This window comes from Phascolarctos cinereus, unplaced genomic scaffold (genome assembly GCF_003287225.1).
Source record: "Phascolarctos cinereus isolate Bilbo 61053 unplaced genomic scaffold, phaCin_HiC Scaffold_726;HRSCAF=1367, whole genome shotgun sequence".
In the NCBI taxonomy this organism is placed as follows: domain Eukaryota; kingdom Metazoa; phylum Chordata; class Mammalia; order Diprotodontia; family Phascolarctidae; genus Phascolarctos; species Phascolarctos cinereus.
This window is the reverse complement of record NW_027556098.1, coordinates 406,043,111-406,054,890: the sequence shown is the minus strand read 5'-3', so window position 1 is coordinate 406,054,890 and position 11,780 is coordinate 406,043,111. Positions and strand designations below refer to the sequence as shown.

The 11,780-nt window shown below is 46.5% G+C and overlaps 1 protein-coding gene across 2 annotated transcripts; it reads left to right on the top strand.

Annotated features, from left to right (window-relative positions):
• Window positions 1-3,676: 3,676 nt before the first annotated feature.
• ISG15 (ISG15 ubiquitin like modifier) lies at window positions 3,677-7,860 on the top strand. 2 transcript variants are annotated; one of them, XM_020976766.2, is made up of 3 exons: window positions 3,677-3,763; window positions 3,964-4,209; window positions 7,088-7,860. In XM_020976766.2, exons 2-3 carry the CDS (start codon window positions 4,207-4,209, stop codon window positions 7,565-7,567), a joined length of 483 nt encoding a protein of 160 aa, XP_020832425.1. In that variant the 5' UTR covers window positions 3,677-3,763; window positions 3,964-4,206; the 3' UTR covers window positions 7,568-7,860. The 2 variants fall into 2 exon arrangements, with proteins under 2 accessions (XP_020832425.1, XP_020832416.1); XM_020976757.2 differs by having other exon boundaries at window positions 3,682-3,763; window positions 3,870-4,209.
• The last annotated feature ends 3,920 nt before the right edge of the window (window positions 7,861-11,780 follow it).

Sequence of the window (11,780 nt, the reverse complement as noted above, 5' to 3'; positions counted from 1 at the left end):
CATGTATATTATGCAATTTATCTTTCCAAAATGACTGTACATCACTTGCTGTCAAGTACTTAAGCTAAATTGTCCTTCTTGTATTCTCAAAACTGGACTTACTATTTGCGCACAGTCTATCCTCTCCTTCAGGCCGCTAGGTGACGTGGGGTGCTGGGCCTGGAATCAGGACTTGCCTTCTGAGTTCAAATCTGGTCTCAGACATTTAATTTAATTTATTTAATATAATACATATTATATATATATTTTATAAATATATTCAATAAATTTAATAAATATATATTTAATAAATAATATGCATTTAATATAATTTAATTTAAACCTTGTTTGCCTCAGTTTTCTCATTTGTAAAATGAGAAATGGCAAACTACTCTGGTATCTTTGCCAAAAAAACCCCAAATGGGGTCATGAAGAGTCAGACACAGCTGAAACAACTGACTGAAGGGACCAATGACCCTGCTATTTAAACCTTGCCCAGTCCGGCTGTAGTATACTTTCTCAGTCTGATTTCACATGCTTCCTCTTTCCTATATCTTCAAGTTGGCCAGAATGACCTAATTGTTGTTCCAAGAATGGACCGTTCCATTTTCCATGTCCCTCATGTCTGAAGTGCTCTTTGTCTTTCTCTACCTTCCATTGAGGCTTAACTCCATTGCCAGCTTCCACAGGAAACCTTACTAGATTCCCTCATGATTGTCCTTCCTTCTCTTAGCCCAGGGAACCTTTGGCCTTGAGACCATATGTGGCCCTCTAGGTCCTCAAGTGAAGCCCTCAAGGTTTTAGAAGGCCATGTATGGCCTGCTAGCCTATGTTGTATTCTCCCAGTAGAGTGTAAGCTCCTTGTGGACAGAGACTGGGCCACTTTCATATTTGTATACCCAGTGCCGGATATATAGTAGGGGCTTAAAAATGATTATCGATTGCTTGATTGTATAACCTGTCTTCCAGAGATGTCTCTAAGACAGGGGCGGCTAAGTGGCGCAGTGGATAGAGCACTGGCCCTGAAGTCAGGAGGACCTGAGTTCAAATCTGGTCTCAGACCAAACACTTGACACTCACTAGCTGTGTGACCCTGGGCAAGTCACTTAACCCCAGTTGCCTGAAATAAAACAAAAGCAAACAAACAGAAATGTCTCTAAGACAGAGGAGGAGAAACAGATAGCTATGTTTCTGGTTGCACCAGAAAGCCACCGGTCCCTCTGGTTACCAGTGGTGTTGACAGAGATTTCAGCAGAGAATCCAGGTGGCCCCAGGAGGAGATGGATGGAATGGCTAACCAGGAGGTGAGTGGAGTAATGACCAGCAAACTGCCTTTGGTTCAGACGAGAGGACTGTGGAGTGACCAACTGAGCTGAACAGAAAGAAGTAGATAGGTGGTGGCCAGAGGAATAGGAAGCAGATTGGATAGAAACCTCAGACAGCTGGCTGGTGAGGTCCATAGAAACTAATCATGGCCCTCTTTACATTCTCCCTCATTGCCTGGGGAAGCCAGGAGTCTTGATTCCTAAAGCCTGTCCAAGCACACCTCACTTCTGATTTCCCCTTTAGCAGGTAGGAGATGGTACATGAGTGGGAAAGCCATTCAGCCCACAGCTGTAACCAGCATGGCTAACATTTGGAAGCCAGGTGCCTGTTGAAATTCATTTCAGTTTCCGTGTTACTTGAAGCAGCTATGAAAGGTCATCTACCGTGATTCTGGGGGAATTCTGTCAGTATGTGGTTAGAAACTGAGAGAGGGGAACTTAATTCAAAGGGAAAATAGATTTTTCCTAGGAGGGTAGTTGGAATGTGTACAGGTAAGAGAGAGAGTTTCTGGAAATTTAGTCATATTTGTATTATGCCTAGATTAAACCTAGAGGTTTAACCAGGAAAGGAAGTGACTAGCACCTTTCACCAAATACTAAGATAAACTCCAAATGGATACATGGCCTAGATATAAAAGGCCTTATTGCTGTTTAGTCATTTTCAGTTGTGTCTGATTCTCTGGACCCATTTGAGGTTTCCTTTTTCTTTCTTTCTTTCTTGGCAATTGGGATTAAGTGACTTGCCCAGGGTCACACAGCTAGTAAGTGTCAAGTGTTTGGTCTGAGGTCAGATTTGAACTCAGGTCCTCCTGACTTCAGGGCTGGTGCTCTATCTACTGCACCACCTATCTGCCTCTCCCCCATTTGAGGTTTTCTTGGCAAAGACACTGGAGGAGTTTGTTGTTTCCTTCTCCAGCTCATTTTACAGATGAGGAAACTGAGGCAAATTGGGTGAAGTGACTTGCCCAGGGTCACACAACTAGTAAGTGTCTGAGTTCACATTTGAACTCCTGAAGATGAATCTTCCTGACTCCAGGCCCAGAATGCTATCCACTATAGCACCACCTAGAGGCCCATATAGGAGCAACGAAGAAAGCACTTTTCAGATCTATAGATAGTGGAAGAATTCATGCCCCATCAGGTGACAGAGAGGATTATGGGAAAAAAATTAATAATTTTGATTATATAAAATTTAAAAGTTTATATGTAGATTAATCCAATGTAGTAAAAATTAGAGGGGAAACAGGTAATTGGGGAAAAATCTTTGCAGCAATTTTCTCTAATAAAGGTCTTATATCCAAAATATATTACGAACTGATCCAAATTTTTAAGACTAGGAACTATTTCCAAATAAAGGTCAAAAGATATGAAGATGGGGGGGGCAGCTAGGTAGCACAGTGGATAGAGCACCAGCCCTGGAGTCAGGAGGACCTGAGTTCAAATCCAGCCTCAGACACTTGACTTGAACTAGCTGTGTGACCCTGGGCAGATCACTTAACCCCACTGCCTAGCAACAAACACAAACAAAACAAAAAGACATGAAGATGTAGTTTTTCAGTTGAAGAAACCCAACCTGTCATCAACTCAGTGAAAACAAATGCTCAAAATCTGAGGATCAGAGAATTGTGACCTGCCCAGTGTCAGGCAGGTAGAAAGAGGCAGGGGTGAGATTTGAACTCAGGTCTTCAGACTCTAAATCCAGCTCTTAGATTCTGGAAGGGGCCTTCACTTTAAAGTTGAGGAACAGAAAAGTCAAAGTGAATTGCCTAAGGTCTCACAGGTAGTGGCTCACCTAGAGGGCAGCTAAGTGGCTTTGTGGCTAGAGTGCTGAGACTGGAGCCTGGAAGCCTTGAATTCAAAATCTGGCTTCAGACACAAATCACTTAACCTCTGTTTACCTCAGTTTCCTCATCTGTAAAATGGGAGTGATAATAGCCCCTAGCTCCCAGGGTTGTTTTGAGGATCAAATGAGATCATATTTGTAAATCATTTAGCACAGTGCAAGCACCATACAAATGTCAGCTATTATTGTTATTATTATTTAGAAGTCATAAACGTAGTCATAGCCATGGTAGCAAGGGGCAAAGCTGGTATTTGAACTTCTATAGATCCACAGATTCAGAGTTGAAAGGTACTTCAGAGGGCATCTAGAATGACTTCTCCATTTAGGTGCTTCATCCCAAGGCACATACGTAATAAACTGCAAAGTTAGGACGGCATGGGGCTTGGTAACACAGTGCTAAGCAAATGCTTTTTCCTTTATTCATTCATCATAGGTTTAGAGCAGGAAAAGACCTTGGGGGAGGGGTCAGCTTCGTCATTTCACAGATGAAGAAACTGAGGCAGTGACTTCCTGTCTGGGGTCACACGGTTAGTAGCAGCAAGCAAGATTGCATTTGAATCCAGTTCCTCTTTCTTCAAATGCCACAGGAGGGGCCATGTAGGGCAGACCAGATGAGGTAAGCTCAGGGAAGGAGGTCCAAAGGAGAATGTAGGCATTTAGGGGTGGGTGGGGATGGGGATCGCGCCTCACTAGCCCCAGTCAAATCTCCTTTCTTCTCGCAGCCCCGCTGGAAACCCTGTCTACGGGGAGAAGTCTGACAGATGGGGCACTTCAGTGATTTCCAGTCTTACAGCTGAGTTTTGTTTCTGCCTCTAGCCTGGCCACAGATCAGAAGGGAAAATGAAACTGAAGAAATGTTCTATCGGCAAAGTAGAGTTTCAGTTTCCAGAGCTGTGTGTTTCTGGATCTGCCCCTTGTGTTATGCTAAGCCGGTTGGGGCATATAAAAGGAGCCAGTCATAGGCTGTCACAGAGCGAGTGACAGAGCTGTGAGAGAGAAAGCAGCCCTGAAAGCCAGAGCGGAGCCTGAGCAAACCTACCTTGCCTAAGACCTGCAGCCATGGTAAGATGGGAGCCCCCGGGGTACATCATCCCTCTGGGCCTCAGTTTCCCTTGCCCCCCATTTTAAGTTGTTTTTTTCCCTTCTCCTCTACATTACTCCCCTTTCCTAATGTGCACCTCCTCCCTTCTTCTTCTTCTTCTTTTTTTTTTTTGGCTAGGAAATGGGGTTAAGTGACTTGCCCAGGGTCACACAGCTAGTAAGTGTTATGTGTCTGAGGCTGGATTTGAACTCAGGTCCTCCTGACTCCAAGGCCAGTACTCTATCCACTGTGCCACCCAGCTGCCCCTACACCTCCTCCCTTCTAACAGGAATCAACAGGTAGGCAAAATAAACTGAAGGGGCGACTGAGTTGAAGAGGTGTACCGCCTCCTTCCCCAGCTCTGATCTCCCTCCCAAGAGTAGGGAGGTATGCTATTTATTTTATTCCTCTCCTGTTCTTCAGGGACCAGAGGGTTCATTGCAATCCATCCAAGTCCACTGTCCTCTCAGCTATATTCTCCTTGCCGTTGTTAAAGTCTGCTTTCTCCATCTGTAGCACTTTGCCCAAGTCTTCCTATGCTTTCCTGAATTTGAATTTTGGCTTTCTCATCAATAAAATGGGGATAAGAATGCTTGACCCAGACTTCCACTTGCTGGAGTAAGACATTGATGATCTGAGGGACCTTGGGCATGAGCCTCAGTTTCTTCATCTGGAAAATGGAATTAGACTCAGTGACTTCTGACATCCCTTCTATATTTAAATCTATGCTTTCCAACACAAGCAGTGTTGAGGCTCCTATCCAGATTTTGAGCTGCAAGGGACTTTAGAAGTCAACCACCTTATATTATAGCAGAGGAAACTCAGATCCAGACAAATTCTTACTTATATAAAGTCACAGAGGTACTAAGTGGTAAGGATGGGATTAGAACTCAAGATTTTTGACTCCAAAGCTAGCATTTTCCACTGCTGAGGAGTATATGGACAGGCATTGAGATTGCTTCTCTCATTTTCTTTCTCTCCTCTTTTTTTCTCTCCCTCCCTCTTCTCTCCTGTCTCTTTCCTTCTCTCTCTCGACCTTTCTTCCTCTTCCTCTCTCTCCCCTCTCCTTCTCTCTCTCTCCCCTCTGCCTCCTCCCCCCTCTTCAATCTCTCTCTCCTCCCCCCCTCCTCTCTCTCCTCCTCTCTCTCTTCCCATCTCTCTCTACTCCCCCTCCTCTTCTCTTCACCCTCCCTCCTTTCCCTTCCACTCTCTCTCCTGTCTCTGTCTCTGTCCCTTCCTCCCCCCTACACAAAATAGGATAGAATAAGTTAGGCTTAGCTAGCCTGGGCTGAGCTGGGCTGGGCTAGGATTCCATACGACACAATACTGCAGGTTACTATTGAGTGCCCTCCCAGACCTTCGACCCACCTAGTACAACCCCTTTATTTTACAGATGAGGAAAGGGTGACCCGTAGACCTGAAGTAATTTTAGCAAAGGCACACAGCTAGAAAGGTCTGGAAGTGGGGTTTGAACCTTGAGCCCTTTACTCCAAAACCAGCGCTCTTTTGAGGGGCTGTCGCTGAGGTGCTCTGTGCACAATCCCATGCACCACTTCCCCTGCCAATGTACTGTTCCCGAACTCACCGAAGGGAGAGGGGCCAGATAACTACAAGGCAAGATGTGGCAGGGGTGTGTGTGTGTGTGTGTGTGTGTGTGTGTGTGTGTGTGTGTGAGAGAGAGAGAGAGAGAGACAGAGACAGAGACAGAGACAGAAAAACAGAGAGACAGAGACAGAGAGACAGAGAGACAGAAAGATAAAGAAAAAGAAATGGAGAAAGACAGAGAGAGAGACAAAGACAGAGACAGAAAGCAAAGACACACAGAGAGACAGAGATAGGCAGAGAGAAGAGACAGACAGAGAGACAGGCAGAGACAGAGACAGAAAGACACAAACACACACACAGAGACAGAGACAGAGAGAGAGATAAAGAGAAAGAGATAGAGAAAGACAGAGATAGAGAGAGAGACAGACACAGAGAGATAAAGAAAAAGAGATAAAGAGAGACAGAGAGAGAAATCTAAGGTTGCTATGATTAATTCTCAAGGTTGGGGAGCAGCCTGATAAGGACTAGGTGACTTGCAGAGAAGCCTCAGTCTCCACTTCTGTTCGCACTTATCCCCAGTATGTGACGAGGGGATCCCAGGGTTTTAGGTGTGGGGCTAGACCATCTAGCCAAATCTTCCTTTTCTTTGGCAGTTTTTTTTTTTTTGCGAGGCAATCGGGGTTAAGTGACTTGCCCAGGGTCTCACAGCTAGTAAATGTCAAGTGTCTGAGGCTGGATTTGAACTCAGGTCCTCCTGACTCCAAAGCCAGAGCTCTGTCCACTGTGCTACCTAGCTGCCCCTGAATCTCTCTGTTTCGCAGAGGAGGTGGCCAAAGCCTAGAAAGGGTAAGGACTCCATAATAAGAACAGTAGCTCCCACTTACAGAATATGTCAAGGTTTACAAAGTACTTTACAAATGTCATTTCATTTTATCCTCACAACAACCTTGGTAGGTAGGTGCTATTATGACCTCCAGGTTACAGATGTGGAAACTGAGGCTGAGTCTCCCCTCCTCCAAGATCACACAGCTAAATTAGCCACTGAGGCTGGATTTGAACTCAAGTCTTTTGGCCTCTCTACCCACTGCCGCACCCAGTTGCCTAAATCACTTGGGATCACCCAGGTAGTAAGTGACAAAGGCAGGAAACTTATGTTACCTGACTCCAAATTCAGTGTTCTTTCCAAAGGAACTGGACTACTTCCTAAGCTGTTTATCTTCTCTAAGTCTCAGTTTCCTCCTCTGTAAAAGGGACGTACCCCCTCACAGGGCTGGAAGTGCTTGAGTCTCAAATGTTATCTGGCATCTCTTGCAGAGCCTGTGTCTGAAGGTGAAGATGATCACTGGAATGGAACACACAGTGAAGGCAGAAGGCCACATCACTGTCATGGAGCTGAAGAAACTGATTGCCCAGAAGACCGGTGTGCAGGCATACCTACAGCGGCTGGCCACAAAAGACGGGGAGCTGCTGTTAAACAGGAAACTCCTCTCCCAGCACAAGTTGAAGACTGGAGATGTGCTCCTGCTGTTGGTGGAGCAAGACCAGTCCATGGACATCCTGGTGCGGAAGGATGTCCACGCCAACTCCTACCACATCCAGCTGAGCCAGACTGTGGCCGAGCTCAAGAAGATGGTGCAGGAGAAGGAGCGGGTCAGTGTGAACCAGTTCTGGCTCCAATTTGAGGGGAAGCCCATGGACGACAATGACCACTTGGGAGACTATGACCTCAGCCCCTTGTGCACCATCCAGATGAACCTGCGGCTTCGCGGAGGGGGTGGAGGGAAAGGATACTAGTATGGTATGGAAGAGAATGTTATGTGCGTGTTGAGGGGCCTTGTCATTCTCTTGGCTCTTTGACTTTTTTGACTTTCCTCTGGCTCTTGGGTTGGGTTGGGATGATAAAGTGTTGGGCCTTGAGATTTGGTTTGGTGCTCCCCTATTGACCTGCCCTTCCACACTCCCCTGGGTCTTGATTTCTTTCCTAGGTCCTGACCCTTGCCCTGGCAAACTCCCTGTCTTAATTGTCTGGATCCAACTGTCAATAATGAATGTCAATAAAGGAGCAAACCTGCCTCTTGTACTCCAAAGTCTGTTTTCCCCTCCTTTCTTCCCCTAGAAGGGAAGGGAGGTAGGGGGCTCATTTTTCCTTTCTAATCTTAAGGGGCACCAGGTCCCTCCCCAACAATGGCATTTAATTTAATAAACAGCTAGGGTTCTGTGATGTGAAAGACTTCAGTTGGGTAGCTGGGATATCTCTCAGCTCCCATTTATCTTAAATCCTTTTACCTCAAGGCATTTGCCTTCTATGGGAGGATATAACAGTTACGCATAAGTAAATAGAAGATAATCTGAGGAAGGAGAAAGCGCTAAGAGCCGGGGAGATGAGGAAAGGCTTCCCTGTAGGAGGCGGCACCTGACCTGGGACCTCAGGGAAGCTAGACACTGAGAGATAGAACTGAGGACGATATACAAAAAGAGGCAAAAGACTGCCTGCACTCGAGGAGCTTCCAATCTAATGGCAGAGACAAGAAGCAAATAAATACATACAAAGCAACCTACAGATGGGTTAAATAGGAGGTAATTAATAAGGGAGAGAGAGCTTGAGGAGAATAGTCTCAAGCTTCTCTATAAAATACAAGGCAAGATTCTCAGCTGAGAGAGCGAGGGGAAGGGAGCCATGGGAGGTTTGAGGAAGGATAAGTTTTGTTAGAGCAACTGCAGAAAGGGGGAGAGCTGATAAGGGAGGATGGCCCAGCGGCAGTGAGGGCTCCGTTGAGATTCTGGAACATAAATTTATACTGGACCCAGTCAGAATGGTTGTGGGATTTTCTTCATCTTTGTTTAGCAGTATGTGTGTAGGAGCAAAGGTGATGAATGTGGGAGTGACCCAAAGCCGAAGCTTGGCTGGGTGTAACTGGGGATATGAGAAAGGGGCTAGAGATTCAAGAGAGGAGGGCAGTGGAGAGTTGAACTGGTTCAAATAGGGGTGAAGATGGGGAGAAGAGGAGAGAGTGGTTAGCAGAGGGGAGATGGCCTGGGAGAGAATTGAGGGGTCCAGGGATTGGTGGTTACAGTGAGGATGAAAAGCAGGGTATTGAAAGGGAAGGCAGAAGGGAGAGATGAAAAGTCCAGAAATTATGGCCAGATAAGTGGATTTCCAAATTCTTGAACATGGAACTGGCGCATTTGTGGGTGATGGTAAGATCTAAGGTATGACCATCTTTGGGTGTGGCTGAATGGGGTGGAGGAGCGGCTCACCAGAAAAGAATAGATCGAGGAACTGAGGGGTCAGGGGGTTTGAAAGAGAGTCGGTATTACGTTGAGGTCCCCTGGCAGGAGGGCAAGAGTTGGGGAGAAGAGAAACATTGTGAGCCACATATTGGAGTCATTGAAGAAGGAAACAGAGAGTGATCTGGAGAAGGGGAGGGTGGAGACCACAGCTACCAGGATTTTAATTGGGTGGTATTGCTGAATAGCACAGACCTCAAACAAGAAGAATGATTGAGGCAGCAGGAGAACCTGGAAGTGGCCGTGGGGAGCCAGGGAATGGGAGCAAACCACTCCCAACCTATTCTGTTGATATCTTGCTTATACTTTTTTGGCTTCATGTCTTCTGCTCGTGGCATGGTGCCTAGCACACGGTAGGCACTCAGCAATTACGCCCTTTCATATAGGGGGATGTTGCCTAATTCTGGTCTGCTCTGGAGGCCCTTCCACACTCCCATTGCCCTCTTCTGGACATGGCCCAACAGGGCATGCCATCCTAAATGGATCCCAATGCTCCAGTTGAGATCTTACCAAGCGCACTATAGGACAGTGTTACCTCCTTCTTCTTGGATACTATGTCCCTCTTTGTGTATTGTAAGATTGTATTTTTCTTTGGCTACTCCATTACACTGTTATCTCATAAGCTGTGTGGTCCACTAAAATCCCCAGATCTTTTTCAGACAAACTAATGCTTAAACCAAGCCTCCTTCATCTTGGATACGAAACCTGAAGTCAGAGGACCTAGGTTGAATCCCAGCTCTGCTTTTATTTTTCTCTTGGTCTGGATTTTTTTCAATTTAAGAGTAGGGAAGGCAGCAAATTGGCAAAGTGGATAGAATATTGGCTCTGGAGTCAGGAGGACCTGAGTTCAAATCCAGCTTCAGAAACTTACTAGCTGTGTGACCCTGAGCAAGTCACTTAACCCCAATTGCCTCCAAAACAGAGTAGGGAGATGAAAAAATTCAGAATTAACAAGCAATAAACTCCATAATTTCTTCCCAGTATATAGGGAGAGATCAGTCTAGCACCGCCACCCATACCCCCACCTCAGAATCATCTGTTGGATTCCTCATCTCTCTGGCCCCTCCTCTCCTTGCTGTACCTTGAGGCCCAGCTCCTCACTGACACTGCTGATCAGTGGCTGTGAGGGCCTGGGTCCTGAGGACCAGAGTCTCCCTGTTTCCCCAAACTCTGTTCTTGGCAGGTAGCTGGCTGGCCCTGGACTCAGGAAGATCTGGGTTTGAGCCCTGCCTTTGACCCAAACTTGTCCCCTTGGACATGTTGAATCCTTTTAATTCTGCAGATAACTCCTTAAGACTACAGAGCTTGGACCAATAAAACTTGTTTAGCTCTGGTTTGTAAACATCGACTGAGAAACAGGCCCTGATTCCAGCAAACTTACATTCTCCTGGGTAATAAAACATGCACCCAGAAAAGAAAATTTAAAAACTACAAAATAATGTATAAAAATTGCATAGAGAAGGTCAAATAAAGGGTCTTCACCCACTAGAGGGAAAAGCAGAAAACATTTCCTGGATGGGATAGTATTTGATTTAGGCTTTGAAAATGAAGGTAAGAATTGAAGAACAAGTTAAGAGAAGGGAAAGCTTTTCCAGACATGGGGCACAGCTCAGCCAAAGGCTTTGGGGTGGGGAAGTTTAAGATTCATTACAGGAGGTTAGGAAGACAAATGTCCCAAAAGCCATTGTGCAGTTTTAACTTTTGAGAACACCTAGAATTAGGAAATAAAACCAAAAATGTTTAAGACCAGTTCTTAAAAGACAGGATTGATGCTTTGCTTGATAGGCAATGGGGAGCCAGTAAAGACTGTTGAGCTGAGGAGCTCCATGACCAGATATATATAGAAGCAGGGCTAATCTGGTAGGACTACAAAAGAGCAATTGGGGGTAGGGTGGGGGGATCATCGAGGTAGGAGGAGCATTAGGAGGCATGAAAGGTTGTCCTAGGGTGGACACCATGGGAACAGAGGGGAAGGGATGGATGTGGGGAAGGTAGAATGGACAGACAGGGGCCTTGTTAGTGACTTAGGAAATGTTTGTAACCTCATCTTTCTCCCTCTGGAGCCTGCAGCAAGAAGAGGAAATGTATCCAAACCTTGGGCAGCCAGGGAAGAGGCTGGTGGGGAGGTAGGGAGGCTGGCTGGTTTGGGTCCCTGCCCTCAGGCTATGAGCCTGAGGCCCACTGCCCACACGTAGCCTTCAGGCTATAGCATGCAACCCCAGTTCAAGAACCTGTGTCTGGACCGGTATGTTCAGGAGAGGCAGGGCTGCCTTGGAAACCTTGCCTGATTCCCCCCACCCCCAGCTCAGGGCTCTCTGCTGGAGCTCCTGGGAAGCTGATTATAGGGAGTCTTTCCTACCCACCCTATCACCATCCAGCAGCAGGCCCAAGGTCAGACAGGGTCTGTCCCACTCTTGGGCTCTTGCTTGGGGCTTGACTATCTTTGGTAAGACAGCCCAGGGTGTGTGTGTGTGTGTGTGTGTATGTGGGGATGTGTGTGTGTGTGTGTGTGTGTGTGTGTGTGTGTGTGTGTGCCCTACTTCCGGTCAGCTCTAAGATGGCAATGAAGACACCAAGGACCTACCTTGCCTTTCCCCACCCTCTATGGTGGGAGTGTACTCCTCCCAGAGCCCTAGGGCTCCCCTTTCCCCCAAGGCTCCTTCCCTGCAGAAAGCTTTCCATTTGTCTGACCTGAAAACCTGAGATCCGCGTGGAGAGT